At 55.3% G+C, this 15,746-nt stretch overlaps 3 protein-coding genes across 3 annotated transcripts in view; 2 read left to right on the plus strand and 1 right to left on the minus strand.

Annotated features, from left to right (window-relative positions):
• Positions 1 to 15,746, plus strand: part of LOC137143264 (zinc finger protein 436-like) — a 604,313-nt gene that overhangs the window by 92,143 nt on the left and 496,424 nt on the right. The window lies entirely within an intron of this gene.
• Positions 635 to 1,069, plus strand: LOC137143287 (ribonuclease-like). Its single transcript, XM_067533016.1, has one exon. It carries the CDS (start codon positions 635 to 637, stop codon positions 1,067 to 1,069), a length of 435 nt encoding a protein of 144 aa, XP_067389117.1.
• On the minus strand, positions 6,581 to 7,000 carry LOC137143288 (ribonuclease-like). The gene has a single exon (XM_067533017.1). It carries the CDS (start codon positions 6,998 to 7,000, stop codon positions 6,581 to 6,583), a length of 420 nt encoding a protein of 139 aa, XP_067389118.1.

Genomic DNA, 15,746 nt, shown 5'->3' on the forward strand with positions numbered 1-15,746 from the left:
GTAGCAAAGAACACGTCACGTGGAGATTCCGGCAGCCGGCTCGGCTGGCCCCCCTATGGCTGATCCCAGCACGGGCATAGGAGTTTCCAGCAGTTCAGCTCTCCCCGCGGAGCTGCAGAGTTTGGAAATGAAATGCAGGGCAGCGGGGTCGGCTCAGTTTGTGCAGAGGCAGGTCCCGGCCGGCTGGGTTCAAAGGACACGACGGCCACGGGGCGACATTCAGTCCCCTGTGTTGTGCACAGCTGGGGTGATCGTCCGACCAGCACCACTCGGGTCCCCTGCGGGATACTTAGAATCACTGGAGCCAAGGGCGTGAGCAGCTGCTGCTGTCAGACTGTGGCTGGGATTTACAAAGGGGCCCATGGGAGTTAGGCACCCAGAGGACGAGGGGAGTGGGGTACTGAGCTCCCTTGGGCCACGTTGAAGATCCCAGTCACGTACAGTCCCAGGGACGCTGATGGGCCCACGCCACAGCTGTGGGTGTGTCGCACTGTGGGCTCAGACTGCAATCTGCAAGGGGCTCCCCGGGCGTGGGGCTTGGAGAGGCTGAGTGGGTGCAGGTCCCCTCCATCCCATGTGTCCATCCCTCCATCCCGTCCGCCCCACTGCAGGGCCTTGCCGCAGCAGAGGCGCCATGGCCTGGAGAGGACCCCACCCGATGCTGCTGCTGGTCCTGCTGGCCACGTGGCTGGCTCTGGCCAGGGGGGAGACGCGCTTTGGGAAGTTCCAGAGGCAGCACGTCGCTCCCCCAAGGACCGGACCGCAGAACAACAGGGATTACTGCAACTCGATGATGCGGAGCCGGGGCATGACCTCGCCCGTCTGCAAACGCACCAACACCTTCATCCACGTCAACAACGTCAACCCCATCACCAACGTCTGCGGCCCTGGGGGGACCCCAGCACCTAAGAACCTGCACGACAGCATTGCCCACTTTAACCTCACCACCTGCCGGCTGCAGGGGGGATCACAGAGACCGCCCTGCAACTACAAGGGAAACACCAAGTACCGACCCATCCGCATCGGCTGTGTGAGGAGGCTCCCTGTGCATTTTGACAGAATAATATAGCCCGTCGCACCCCACCCACTGCTGCCCCAGTACCCGTTATACCCCTCTTCCCCACCCCCACCCGCTGGTGCCCCAGTGCCCGTCATACAGCATAGCCACCCCTTCCCCGCCCCCACCCGCTGCTGCCCCGGGGCTGTCGCTGGGCTGTTCTTTCGCTGCTCCCTGCAATAAAACACACACCTGCAAAGTCAGTACGGCCGGGTGTGTGTCTGTGCCAGCCTGGATGCAGAGAAATGAGCTGTTTCTCTCTCTCGGGGTCTCTTTCCCCTGCTGCAAACACCCCGCAGCCGAAGGGCCACGCCGGGGGTGCTGGACAATGACTTACAAGGTCTGTTCTCTTTTAAGGTGCCCCCACCATGCTCTGCTGGCCCAGGAGGGTGGGGCTGGAAGTTCCTGCCACAGGTGACACGCAGGGGAGTCACGTAGGCCCCCCTTGACCTCGCCCCCCCCAGTATCAGCAGACACGAGTTGTCTGCGCCAGAGGCTGGTTCCCCTTTGCACCAGCTCCCCAGGGTGGGGTGGATTCTCCATTGCTAACGCAGCCGGGATGATTTGCTGAGATCCCCGCGTGGGGCAGGGCTGCAGGGCCGGTGTGCGACCCAGGACATCCCTTCTGGCCTTGCCACCCATGGATCTAGGGCGCACGGGCTCCAATCTGGCCCCAGGGCAGGGCCGGGCCAGCTGAGGGAACCGGGAGTAGTGGCCAGGGCTGGCATATGGGGCACTTCTCCTTTGGGGGACTGGCACCACTCCTGCCCCATGGCAAGGGGTCTTGCTGGCTATGAAGGGGGCTGTAGCAGACAAGGGTTTTCATCTGAGGGCTGGCACATCCGCTTGCAGCCAAAGTCCCCGTGGGCTGGAAGGGTCCCCGTGCCCCACGGCCACCTATGGGGCTCTGTGCCAGAGGGGTCTGCAGTGCAGAGCAGAGCTGGTCTCTCCTACTCCTGCCCCATCACCCCTGCTCTGCTGCTGCCCCGCACAGCGGGCATTGCTTCCGCCATCAGGCGCCCCTTTGCAGCCATACAGCACGTGGCGTCCGTCAGTCTGGCTGCCTCCCGAGGGGACATGAGGGCGCCTGGCTTTTACTCCCAGCCCAGCCGCTGACATCCTGTGGGGCCTGAGGGAAGTGACTCAGTTTCCCCTCCCAGCCTGCTCCGCTGACAGAGGAACGCCAGAGAATACGGGGGGTTGGAGCAGTGGGGGGGAGATTGGGGCAGAGAAGGGAGGAGAAACAGGGAAAGAAAGCTGCAGCCAGGACAGGGGGTTAGTGGGAGGGGGATAAACAGGAATGGGTGGTGAGGGAGGGGAGGAGTTTGGGACCACCAGCCCATGTCCCCATCACTAGCCCAGTCCTGGGGCCAGGCCTCCCTGTCTGCCTCCTCCTGCCCCGTCCATGAGCTCTGGGTAGCCCCTCCCTTAGCTCCCCATGGGCCTGCCCCTCTTCCCAGGGTCACGGAGTCGCTGGGAGGAGAGGGCAGCGGGTGTTTGGGGGGCGTGTCAGAGCCATGGGGTGTGATGGGTGTTGGAGCAGAGCGGGCGAGTGTTGGAACAGAGCTGGGGCAGTGTGGGGTGGAAAGGCCAGGGTGAGACATGTGCAGTGGGGGTGGGGGGGCTTCAGTTCTGTGCCCCCAACTCCCCCCCCATATCCATCCATCCAGCCGAGGTCCTGTCGCTGTAGTGCCCCACTGCCTCACAGCACACAATGCCGTATTCACCCCTCGGAGACAGGGCCAAGGCCACCAGCCTCATCTCCCAGTTGAAACTGAGGCACCGCGTCAAAGGGTTTGTCGACACGGGGCGCTGTACCAGTGCCAGGTCCCACTGGTAGCTCTGCCCCCAGGTTCCTCCACGTTCTGCACGGCCTGGAGCCGAGCCGCCCTGGGCGAAAGGAACCCAGTGATAACCAAGTCCTGGGACACCCAATGTAGACGTGTACATGCGTTGTGTGTGAGTGCACGGACGTGTCTGTCTGTCTGTCTGGGCTGAGCCAGGACTCCTGGCTTTCATCGCTCTTAGTGGCGTTAGGGTGAATTGACCCCAAACCAGACTCTGCACCCTCCCCTCCCCTCTCAGCCCCAATACTGAACCCCTGGCTCTGCCCCTGCACCGGAGTCACTCCAGATTCTCACCCTGGCAGAGGGAGCAGATTCCAGCCAATCCCCTCCCAAGACCAAGCCCCACAGGATCTGATTCTCATACAAACCCAGGCCCAGATTTCGCCCGAACGGGGCTGTCCGTCATCTCGTCTCCTGCACCCAACCCCAACCCTGGGCAAGGAGCGAGGCCAGAGGGTCCGTTCCCCCGCTGCCTGATATCGACTGGTGGCTGGAACGTTGCTGGATGCAGCAAGGGCAAAGGGTGCCTGGTGGTGGGTCGTTCCCCTGGCAGAACTTTGAGCTAAGCGAAACGCAAACATCTGGTAACTGAGAAATGCACTGTTAAGGTTGCCTATATAACCTTAACTCAGCCCTCTTTCAGCAGTACCCCCAATACACCCAGTTAACACATGTGCATCTCCTGAGCATGGCTGTGGTGGTCTCTGTGGTGTGGGGCAGGCTGATCTCCCCAGGGTGGAGGCAGGGGAAGTGTCACAACACCGGGGACCCACGGGCTGAGGCTGGGGAAGGGAAGCTGGGAGCTGTGACTTGAAGAAAGAAAAGCCTTCCAGCCACGACCTTCCAGAGATGGTGGACGAGATGGGACAATGGCCTGAACGTCCCGTCTGTGCCGAGGGGCTGTGCGAGTGAGTGATCTGGGTGTCGTGGTGAGCCGGGCCCATGCAGACAAAACTCTGCTGGGTTCTCGCCCCAGCTCTGGCAGAGACGTGGGTCTGCCGGGTCCGGGCAAGGGGGGTTGGGCACCAGGACAATGGACACCGTAGGGTGCTACAAAGGCCTGTGACTCTGGGCAATGCACCGGACAGCGTGGATGGTTCTGCAGCAGTGGGGTTCCCGAACTGCAGTGGGGCGACAGATGGCTCGCACGGTCCTATTCTGTCACCCGACCACCGTGTTTGTCTCCTGTTTCCATCTGAACCTCAGTCCAAGTGTGCATGCTGTTAATATAGAAGGCAGCTTCGCCTCCCTTTTCCCTGCCTGTCCTTGCTGAGCAAGCAGCTCCCTTCTCTGCCAGTCTCCCCGTCCTGCGTATTATCCCACCACGGCTCTGTCACGCCAGCTGTGTCCTGGTTGTGTTTATTAACTAGCCGCTCAGGTTCCTCCTGCTTATTCCCCGTACTTCTCGCATTCGTACACAGACACCTAAGATAGAGATTTGATTCCCGCCGCCCCCAGTTTTGTCCTGTCTCCCCCCTACCCCTGCTATAACAGCCCATGCCCCCCGCAAATTCCAGCCCTTCTCCTAGGTCTCTTTGACTTACCTGTGGGCTTTGGGCACCTGCCCCCTTCCAACCTAGTTTAAAGCCCTCCTCACGAGGTGAGCCAGTCTGTGTCTCGAAAGGTGAACCCCCTCTCTGCTCAGCCTGTCCTTTCTCCTGGAACAGCGTCCCACGGTCAAGACAGCCGAATCCCTCCTGGCGACACCAACCTCTCAGCCAGGCATTTACCTCCCGGATGCATCTGTCTCTGCCCAGGCCCCAACCCTTGACCGGAAGGATCACCTGCACCCCAACTCCTTCACCCTCGCTCCCAGAGCCCCGTAGTCACTTTGATCTGCCAAGGGTCGGTATCGCGTGTGCCCATGGGGATGAGTAGCACGGGGCGATAGGCAGAGGGCCTCTGGCTTTAGCCCTGTGGGATTTAATTCTCCTTGTGGCTGTGTGAGGTCCTGGGTTCAACGCCTGGGCAAGCCAATCTCCTGGCATGTCGTGCTGTCGAGACGGCACACGTTGGTCTAAAGCCAGTTGTGTAAATCTCTCTCTCCCTCCCCGTACCCATCCGTCTGATTGTCCGTCTATCCCAATTTACCTCTCTCCTCCCACCCAGCTGGAAAGAGCTCTTCCACCCCGCAAGCAGAATTCTGGCACGTGGCTACAGCTCACCTATATTGAGCTTGGCTAACGGCCAATGGAGAAGCACGTAGGAGGAGACAGGACAGCAGGCGGGGAGGCTCTGAGTTATTACAGAGAATTCTTCCCCAGGCATTCGCTATCACTCCAGATGTTCTCATTATCCCTGTGAACGCCAAAGCCTTTTCCTGAAGGAGGACAAGATACTCCCAGCTTCAATAACAGCCAACGCAGCGAGGGGATCAAGACACACCTGATACCCCACCTGCAGGGAGACGGCAGGGAGACAGAGAGACATAGTTGCAGAGTGATTCATGAAGGCAGAAAGAAACTACAGGGCTGGCGCTTCCTGCCACACGTGTTGGTACTGGACTGAGTTAGAAAGACCCATGGAGTATCCAAATTTGGGGGAGCAGGAGGTGGGGTGTGTTAGAGAATCCTGTTTTATGGGCCACTCCTCCCTCTCAGGCATTGCGGTCACCTCTTGTCCCCTTCCCACATTGCCCTCGGGAAGTGACTGATAGGTTGGGGACCGGGCAGTGATGGGTTTGGAACCCACGGCCCCAAGGAATTATAAACTCCAGTGTCCGCATTGAAGGGCTCAGCTCCTCTGCCACCTGGAGCACCCACTGACCAGGCCGCCAGCAATCATTTTGGGGGTGGCACAGACCGGGGGTCTCTCTAGCTCAGTCTTTAACACTAGCCATGCCCAATTCCTGCAGATAAAGGAATTCCTCCCCCCTCCCGTCCTCCAAGAGGAATTATGGTAAAACTTGCTCAGAGGCAAAGTTTCTTCCTGACCTCCTCAGATAGTGACTGGTTCCTGCCCTGAAGCATGAAGGTTTATATCGGTTGTGTCCGGTCTGCCTTGGGGAGGAGAGTGGGGGTCTAGTGCATTAGCACCAGGGAAGCTGGGAGGCAGGACTCCTGGGTTCAAAGCCTGTTCCTGGGAGGGGGTTGGGGTCTTAGTGGGTTAGAGGAGGGCTGGGATAGAAATCAAGACTCCTGCGTTCTGTCTGCCCTGCTAGGGAAAAGGTTGGGGCTGGGCTTAAAAGCCCCGAGACCCTCATTGTCAGAACCACAAGACGTTTCCAGCACACTCCCGCAGTGTTCAGCGACTTGTGTTCCTAGTGTAACACAACAAGCCCACGATTGCTTTGCTGGTATCAGCTTTTATTGGGGTTTCAGATTACACAGAATTGCAGAAGGGGGGGGATGTGCAGAACCAGCCGACAACGACAAAGAGCCCTTCCTCGGGAGGAAGAGGAGGATAATCCAGACTCGGGCTGGGTACCAGACAGGGGAAATTGATGGACATTTCTTGATGACAGGGTCGGTTTTGAGATGGCTGCGCGGTGGTTGGGCGAGGGCTGGCTCTGCTGTAGGATGCGCAGCAGCAGGCGAGGAACGGAAAGGTGTAAACAATCTGACCAGTGTTCAGAGACAGGTGAGGGGCCGGGGGCGTGGCCGGCACGGACGGGACCCAACAGGGACAGAGGAAGCAGCAGGGTACCCGGCCCACCCCCCGCGCCCAGACCCAGGCCCTAGATGTGTCGCACGTAGCCCACGGGGACCCCCTTCCAGCAGGCCAGGACCAGCCGGCGGCGGTAGCGGGCCTCAGCATAGGCCTGGCTGGTGGCGTTGAAGGTGCAGAGGGTGATGTCGAAGGCGGCCACGCTGTGGCGCTCGTTGGGGCGGCCGGGCCGCCCGGCCAGGTTGCAGACGTTGTTGATGGCGCCCACGGGCGCGTGGATGAAGGTGTTGTCCTTGCCACTCAGCTCCCGGCGCGCCATCATCACCTCGCAGTAGGTGCCGTTGGGCTCTGGGCTCCGGGGGTAGTTCCAGTGCTGCAGCAGGAACTTGTCGTTCTCCAGGGTCCACAACTCCCGCACGGACACAGCCAGACACGCCCCCAGCAGGACGAGGGGCAGCAGGAGGAGGGGGCAGGATCCTGGGAGAGCCATGGCCCTGTCCGGGGCGACCTGCAGTGGGGAGAGGCAGGAGCTGGGGGGTGAGGATCTGCCTCTTGCATGGCACTTCCTGGGGCCGCTCCACCCTCTCCCGTTATCTTCCAGCCGCTGCCGGGATCCCCGCCTGTCCCAGCCGTCTCAGATGAGAAGGCCTCTGATTGTCTGTACAACAGCAGCACGGAGACGCGCCGCAGATACCAGGCCCCCATCCTGCCATGCACTGCTGAGACCCCCACTGAGATCAGGGCCAGCCTCTCCTCCCAGAGCTGGGAGTGGAACCCAGGAGTCCTGCCACCCAGCCCCTCTCTTCTGCCTCGCTGCCCTGCCCCCCTGGCTCTGCCCCAGCCCCCAGCCGGCGCAGCCCCACGGGAGGCTGGTTCTCTGCTCTCCCCTGGCTGCTGGGATCTCCCGCAACTCACCCGAATCCTTCTTTCTTGGCTGGCGTCGGAGCGACGGATCCCAGCCTGTGCTGAGCCAAGCCTCTTCCTGCTCCTCCTTCCCCTCTCGCACAGGTTATATATGGAGCCCCGCCGGACGCGGCAGCGGAAAGGTGTGGGAGGGGAAAGTCTAGGGAAGAATTGGGACAGCAGGATTTCCCAACAGCGGGAATTTCACAGCAATGGCTCAGCAGGCAGGGCAGTGCTGGGGAACAAACATGGGTGTGCATCGCACCAGCCAAGGTGTGACTGTCGCGCGGGGCGGAGGGGACTGGCCGGGCCAGCTCTAATCCAGCTAGGCTGGGAACCACAGCCGGGGGCGCAGGCTGCCCCGGGACCAGCCTGCCGGGGACCCCCGGGCACGTCCGCTGATGTCCGCCCCGCCACGGCCCCGCTGCTGTTGTTACCTGCGCTGGCTGGATTCGAGCTGGCGTGGGGGTGTCTGCGAAGACGCCTTTGTTTGCAGGGCAGACGGACCCCGGGTCCTGGCCCGCTGGGCCCCTTCCCAAGCCAGGGCTGGCCGAGGAGCTGACACCTCGGTTGGGGGCCCCTCTTTCTTGACAAGCAATCTCTTGGGCTGCCCTTTTCCCACACCCTGCCGTCCACAGGCCGCTGCGCACTCAGCAACGAGCCAAAGGGATTTATTCCCCACCGACTCTCAGGCCATCGTGTCTTTGAAAGCACAGCAGAAGGGGCGGAGAGCAACGTGCCTCCAAACACAGGCTGAGTGTTTGCAAGGCACCTAAGGGATTCGGATGCTGGAAACGAGGTGTCTAAATCCCTGCGGCGACGGGAAGGTGGCAGTCCGAGGACACGCACTCCCCGGGCTGCGGTGCTGTCCTCATGGGCAGAGAGGCGATGGATCCGACTCGCCCGGCACACCTTGAGCCGCCGTCACCCGATTACCGGACCTGCAGCTGTGGTGCCGAAATGGCTGACGTACATCGGGCATCCTGGCAGCTGGGTGATTCTGCCCCGGCAGGATCCGAGTGATTCTCTGCAGGGAGCAGAATTCCTGCTGGATGCCCAGTTGCTGAGGGGCAGAAATGTGCCCTGGGAATGCTAGCGATGGAAGAGGGGGAAGGCCGGCAAATGACGTGATGGGAGATGGATTGAGGGGGGTGTGTGCGTGAGTTCGGGCTGGTGTTTTTCAAGGGAACGGGTTGGGCTGGGTTGGAGTTTTCCCGTCCTCCCCCACTGAGTCTAGGAAAGCGAAGGAAGGTGGGGTGAGAAAAGAGACGCCCAGAGGAATGCTCTGACCTGCACAGAGATGCACAGGAAGCCAGGCCGGAGACAGACAAAGGGCTCATTCACGCCGGCAAGCAGAACCAGCACCCGCCCCAGACAACTCCTGAGGCTCACCAGGACCTGACTCACGGGGCATAAACACAGCAAGATACAAACTGCAGGTGGAAGAGGAGACGCATCCGGTGCAGCCCAGCGCATGGCAGAGACGCACAAAACACACCCACGCAAGACACACGGGGCACAAAACACACACGATCCGGTGCCGCCCAGCGCGTGGCAGAGACGCACAAAACACACCCACGCAAGAAACACGGGGCACAAAACACACACGCATCTGGTGCAGCCCAGCGCGTGGCAGAGACACACAAAACACACCCACACAAGAAACATGGGACACAAAACACACACGTGAGAGAGCCCAATACACAACACGCAAAACATGAAACACACAAGACGGGCGGACGGAACCACACACACACACACACACACACACATACAAGCCCACATAGGAGCTGGGACAGGAACAAGAGGTTTGTGTTTTCTTTTCTGGGCTGTGAACACCAGTGAAAGGTGCTGAGAACGGTGTAACTTGCTGTCGATAGAGAGGAATGCGTTAGACTGATTGGACACCTGGCTGTGCTGCTTTCCCTGCATTCACACTAAGGGTTGTGTGGACAGAACAGCTAAATTGCTACAAAAGCCGCTCGCCGTCTATCCACCCTCCCCTAGACACGCTGATCTCTCTGTCGGGCCAGCCACCCCCATACACCAAACCTCCACGCTTTCTTGTTAGATCCCCGACGTTGCTTTTCCCTGGCACGCTCTTCGGGCTGCATTCAGTCCATCTAAGCTTGTTGTCTGTTTTCTGGGCTGTTGGATTTTTCACATCGTTTAAGGAGATCTGCACAGACAAGCTACCTAGGTTTTGGGCAGCCGCTTGTGATGATTTGGTGGGGGGTGAGGCACAAAATCCGGCAGATACAAGGCAACCAGAGATCTCACCATAGTGTCACCACCACCCCGACCAACACTACCCATGCAGACAAAACCAACGTGGCATCAACACAGACAATCTCCACAGCTTGGCCAAGATGAAAACGCCCAGCAATTCTCTGGGGAAGAAGTAGACAAGGCAGTGAAATCAATGAAAAAAGGGAAAGCCTCCCGCTTTGCCAACGTATCCCCAGAGTTACTACAACATTTCGGGAAGAAAAGTCGACACTGACTGTCCGTCTTGGGCTTAAGTGGGGCACCGTGAGACGGCGCAGAGAGGTTATTTGACCTCTGTATTTGACACTGGTGCGACTCCTGGTGATCAAAGGGAGAGGGGTCAGACAAGAGCCGTAAGAATGATTCAAGGACTAGAAAAAGACCTCAGAGTGACAGACTCAACGAGCTGGAGCTGTTTGAAATAACCTAGAGAAGATGCAGGGGTGACTTTTGATCACGGTCTCTACGGGAAACAAGTATTTAATAACGGGCTCGCCCGCCTAGCAAAAAGCAGGCTGGCACAATGCAGTGGCTGGGCGCAGAAGCTAAACATTCAGAGTGGGAATAAAGCAGATGTTTTTAACAGTGAGGCCATTTTTACCACTGGACCCATTCACCGAGGCATGTCCTAGATTCTCCATCGCTGCCGATTGTTAAAACAAGACGGGCTGTTTTCCTCACAGACCTGGCCTGGCGACCCGGCGTGGGTGGGACGGGAGGTCAGACTAGACTGGCACAAAGATCTCTCCTGGCCTTGAAATCTCTGAATGGCCCGGTCGGCTGAGAGGCTCCCCGGCTTTGGTCTCCCACGTCACCGCTGGAGTCAGTGGAATCGGCTCAGCAGCTCACTGTGCGGAGATTGACCGTGCCTGGGGCAGCCCTCGGTGCAGCTCTGGTGTCGCGGAGGATGCTGAGTGAATGTCGTCTGGTTGCTATTTTCACACTGGGCTCCCTGGAGCTCTTCCCAAGCTCATCACTGCAGCCCAGAGGCCATTGGCTGGCTCCAGACCATTTATTTATGAGGCCCCCCACCCATCCATATATTGCCTTCCTCGGCTTGCCCACACACAGAGGCTGTATGTATATTTAGCATGTATCTCCCCATCCCCACACGCACTCGTATCTCTCTGTCCGTCCCCATTCGACTCCCCTCTCCAGCTACATTCAGCTGTGCCCATCCCTTCGAGGAAATGCCCGGCGACTGGCAAACACAGCCGGGCCATGGGAAGTGGTTAATCCCAGCCACATTCCTGGCAGGTCCGAGCGATGGTGCTGTCCCGGTGATGAAATTCGGGCTTTCTAGCGCGAGTGAGATCATGGGTGGCGCTGCAGTCTGGGAGCGACCCGCCGAGCGTGACCAGGGCTCACTGCCATAGAACAGCAACTCCTCTCGGGCCTGGCAAAGTCCCTGCACCTAATGCACTGCTCCAGAAAGGAATGCCAGGTGAGCTGTGCAATGAAACCTTCAACGCACCGGTCACGGCCAAACGTCTGTCTGAAGGTGCTGCAGGGAGTGTTCCTGCACACACAGTTTCTGCTCCAGAGTCTGTCATCAAGCAAAGGAAGCAACAGGTTTTTTTCCCAGCTAGGAGAAGCCGGTTCTTCTCTTCCTCTGGCTAATGCAAATGACGCAGGGTTAGCCAGAGACAACGGGGATTAGATTTGCATCTTAGGGCGACAAGGGAAGGAAATGAACAGAGGGGTGTGAAATCAACGCAGGGAATCAGCCCTGGAGTCTGAACTCTGGGCTCCAGCCTGCCTCTGAAACAGAGACAATGGACTGTTTTTGCAGATATGAAGCGGGAGGGGAAGGACTATTTTTTCACTGTGGGACGTTCCTGGTGGGCGGGAAGGATTTGTGAGAAATTAGGATCCCGATTTAACTGGGAATCTGCAGAAAAGGACTCGGAAGCTGAGCAGACTGCTGGCCCAGGCTGCAGTCCTCTGGCTAAGTTGTGGGCCCTAGGAAGTGTGTTACACCCTTGTTGTAGCTGTAACTATTTTCTGATGCTGTTCTGGCTGCTTCATGTCACGTAGGTCCCTGCTCTCTGTTAGTAAACTGGTGTTTGGTTTTCCTCTCCATTCACCTCAGTGCTGCAATGTCACAGCAAAGGGGGACCCCTCGGCAGATCCCCCCGTCTGACAAAGTGAGAATATTTTTTGGGGGGAGGGGGCGATTTGTGCCTTCAGCATTTCTTACACCGAGTCTGTATAGTTTTACAGACTTTTATTGAGATAGCGTAGAATGATAGACAAATGAATAAATAAATTTGATGACCAGTGGAGAGATGTCAGGCTCTTCCACTCTTAAGTGGGAGGTGAGAGCTAGTTAGTGATAGGGAGCTGAGAGTTATAACGCTAAGACTACGAATAATATTAAGTATAAACTCAGGACAAAAGATCCTGACAAAGTAAAGATATCTATCCTACTGGTAAATATTCTATTAGTCCTATTTTTACTAGAAGAAAGCACAAGCCCAAGAACCCACACAAACACAAGGAGCCAAGCACCAACTCCCAATTAATGTGGTTTGCCCCTTTTATACCCTGAACAATATGGGTCTTCCGTTTAAGTCCAAACTTGACTTCTTCACCCCCAAATTATTGGGGTACACTTATTCTATAGGCTGCTGGGTTCCTGTGTATTATTGATGCATCCATATTCTTTCCAGATGGTTTGCTCATCTGACCTTTGTTATTTCTGGCCCTTTCTGTTGTGGAATCACAAAAATTCAGACAAGATGCCTTAGATTGGAACTGTGATAGAAATGCTAAATTCGGGCAGGATGTCTTAGAACTACAATAGAAATGCAAAATCGTTGGCCTATGTTGTAAGACATTAACTACCTTTGTAACAGCACCCAGCCATACCCTGTCAGATAGATAACAAGTGACTATATGTGACTCGGGACTCACTGGCACCGTGAGACTCCCACTGTGTGTTATAAGTACCCTATGTGCGGTAAATGACCTGTTAAGTATCAGAAACTCCACTATATGATCTGTATGTAAAAAGGAATCTTAAAAAACCTATATAAGCCATCTGTATTTTGTACCAAGGTGAAGTTCCAGAGATCAGCACAGGGACATGCTGTCTGGGCTTCCCTATAGTTATAGCTTCCTGTGTGTATGTCACAATTAAAGTTCTGCTCGATCCAACCCTAAAAGAGAAGCTGCGTGAGCTTTTCCATGACACTATAGAATTTGTGGTGTACCTGTGAAGTTTACTCAGAGCATAAACTGAAGGCCTTCCCCCCCCCGATCTTGATGCCTCCTGACTTATCTAGGGTAATGGTTATAGCCATATATATATACACCTTATCCTTTAACTCATCATTACTTATCTGGGCCTGAACATATGTATGCTAACTGCTTTGGCTTTTCATACAGGATGTGGCCTGTAAAGTGTCTTGTGTTACAGGTATAATACTTTAACATAAATCTATGACTCTATTATAATAAAACAAATACTTAAATTTATAAGGAAAAGTAAAGCATATATGTAAGCAAGCAGGCTAGTCCTATAGGCTACATTGGGTAACTGGGTAAAATGTAATGGCCTGTTATATACAGGAGATCAGATTAGATGATCTCATATATACATATGTAAACCTATGGAACGCATTTCCACTAGCTAGCATTGGAGCTCATGGAATTTAAAAAAACAAGGATCAGATAAAAGCATAATTAGAACCTCCAGAGTTACACTAGCTGAACTAATATATAACATATACTTAAGGAATCTGTTTCAGGGCACAAACCAACAACTGGCTTATAGGATTAGCAGAAACTTTTTCTAGGGACAGATTTTGCCATAATTGTCCACTACGGGATTTCCTGCATGTTCCAACCAAGTGCCTAGTACTGACCCCTGTCAGACACAGGACTAAATGGAAAAATGGCCTGCTCTGCTGTGACTGTTCCTATTGGGACCGAACAACATCATGGCAGTTGCTGAAAGGAGAAATAATTAATTTTGCAGAGGGGTAAAAGAAGAGGGGCTCAGATCCCAGTCTCAGGGAATGAGCAGGCGGCTGAGCAAAAATGGATCCCCTTAGAAATTCTTCAGAAACGAGGAATTTACCCCACAACCTTCCAGAGAAAAAGCAACATGTTCCCTAGTAAGGCGCCATGAGGGTGCTTTTGTTGTGAGTTACAGCAGTGTTTCTCAACCTTTTAAGCAGTAAGTACCCCCTAACATTGAAAATTTTAATAAGTACCCCAACACTCAATTTTCCACTCTGAGAAATACAATCTTTTTCCCTTTTACCGCTGGACGACTGTAGTTCTCGTAAACCAGGAGAGTTCTGCAGTGCTGTGTGGCTGTGGCAGATCACAAAACCCCCTGCTGTTTTGTCCCTCCTTTATCCTCCCTTCTTCCATATAGGAGCAAAGATCAACGCCAGCCAATCACTATGGCCTGATGGCAGGGTCACATGGTGTTCTTCTCACACAGGTGGGAACTTGTGAGGTATGAGCAGGCACTAGCAGCCCATCAGAGTGGATAGCAGTGCTCCCCATGGCTGTCCCTAGGGGGCTGCAGGCCTGGGGCAAATCACACTGTGTGGACCCCTCTTAACATTTTTATACTGGTAAAATCTGGGGCTGTCATAATTGTTAATTTCACTGCTCAGCTAGGGCAGTGAAATTGACAAGTAAGCCTGTGGGTAGAGCCTGGCTGCAGGACTGGGCAAGCCGCTGGGCTCTCCACCTGGCTTTCTGGCCACCAGGCTTTGAGCCAGGGAGGGGAGCTGCTACCTGGGCAAGTTGCAGTTGGCTGCCATCTGGCTGAGAGCCCGGGAGGTGAGCGACTGCCACCTGCTCCAAGCTGGGGCAGAGGAGGCGTCTATGCAGGCTGGGACCTGAGGATGTGGGCAGGCAGCTGCTGCCCATCTTCAAACTGGGGCACGGGAGGCTGTCTCTCAGTTCAGAGCCAGCGCATGGGTGGCAGCCACCTACCTGCGAGCCCAGCTCCCAAGGCGCAGAAGGATGCCACTGGGCTCCCACCTGGGAGCTGGGACCAGGCAGGACCGGGTGGCTGCCGCTCAGCTTCCCAGGACTGCAGCACCTGCCATCTACCTTCCAGGTGGGACTGGGCAGAAAGCAGGCAGCTGCAACCTGGCTTCCCCAGAAGTCAGTGGCTGCCACTCACCTCCCTTCACTGGATTTTTCACCGCGTACTCCCTGCCTGTGTCTCGCGTACCCCAAGGGTTACGTGTACCACAGGTTGAGAAACTATGAGTTACAGGGACACAACAGTCCCCAGAACAAGCCAAGAAAAACACAAACTCACTGTTTCATAATAGGCAGAGCTGCCTTCACTGGGGCATTCATGCTTAATTAACAGCACAAAGGGTTAATAATGTAAGGTAGTACTTGTTTTGTTAAATAAGCCTATTGGGAAAGGAAAAGAAAGGCAACTCCTAATTGTTCTGTAATCCCTTCCCCTTTAGCCTCCCATAAATGCCTCACACTGCTAGGACACTGTCATCAGTCCTTATCCAATTCATTCCCATTACAGCTAGAACTGTGACCTTATAACTGGTTTGAGGCTCTTGCTGCTTACGTTCGGCATCAATTAATGAGACCTCAGATAACTCGGTTCAATCACTTTATTGATTAGCAGTAAAACAGCGTAATACAGAAAGGTCATACATTATTGATATAGAAAACAGTCGTCCAGTGGCTGGAGCTTACATCTTTCTTGTGCTGATAATAAATCAGTACTTTGTCAACAATTAATAAATGAATAGCTGATAATGGATAGGAATTTAATTGTGACTGACTGTTTAATAAATAGCCTTCTCTTATATTTAGATTTGGTTAACAAGTCAACTTTGAATGAATTTATTAAAACAGTCAAGACAGCACATATAAAGAGGTATACAATTACCAACAACTGTGAAAGGCCTTCTCTGTAGTTTCAGACAGTCTGTATCCTGACTGCCAGTGACCTTACTTCTTTATGATTTCTTTTGGTAATTATACCTTGGTAATGCTTCTTAGTTCAACATTCCAAGCCTTATGTTGTCCTCCTTTTGGTGCATACATCTCCATATCTTAAG

The sequence above is a fragment of the Emydura macquarii genome, unplaced genomic scaffold, assembly GCF_026122565.2.
Source record: "Emydura macquarii macquarii isolate MOO-44397 ecotype Brisbane River unplaced genomic scaffold, CSIRO-AGI_Emac_v2 contig_3305, whole genome shotgun sequence".
In the NCBI taxonomy this organism is placed as follows: domain Eukaryota; kingdom Metazoa; phylum Chordata; order Testudines; family Chelidae; genus Emydura; species Emydura macquarii.

Bases quoted from the DNA above. Each gene is read 5' to 3' on its own strand.
- LOC137143287 (XM_067533016.1), top strand. From the start codon at position 635: ATGGCCTGGAGAGGACCCCACCCGATGCTGCTGCTGGTCCTGCTGGCC.
- LOC137143288 (XM_067533017.1), bottom strand. From the start codon at position 7,000: ATGGCTCTCCCAGGATCCTGCCCCCTCCTCCTGCTGCCCCTCGTCCTG.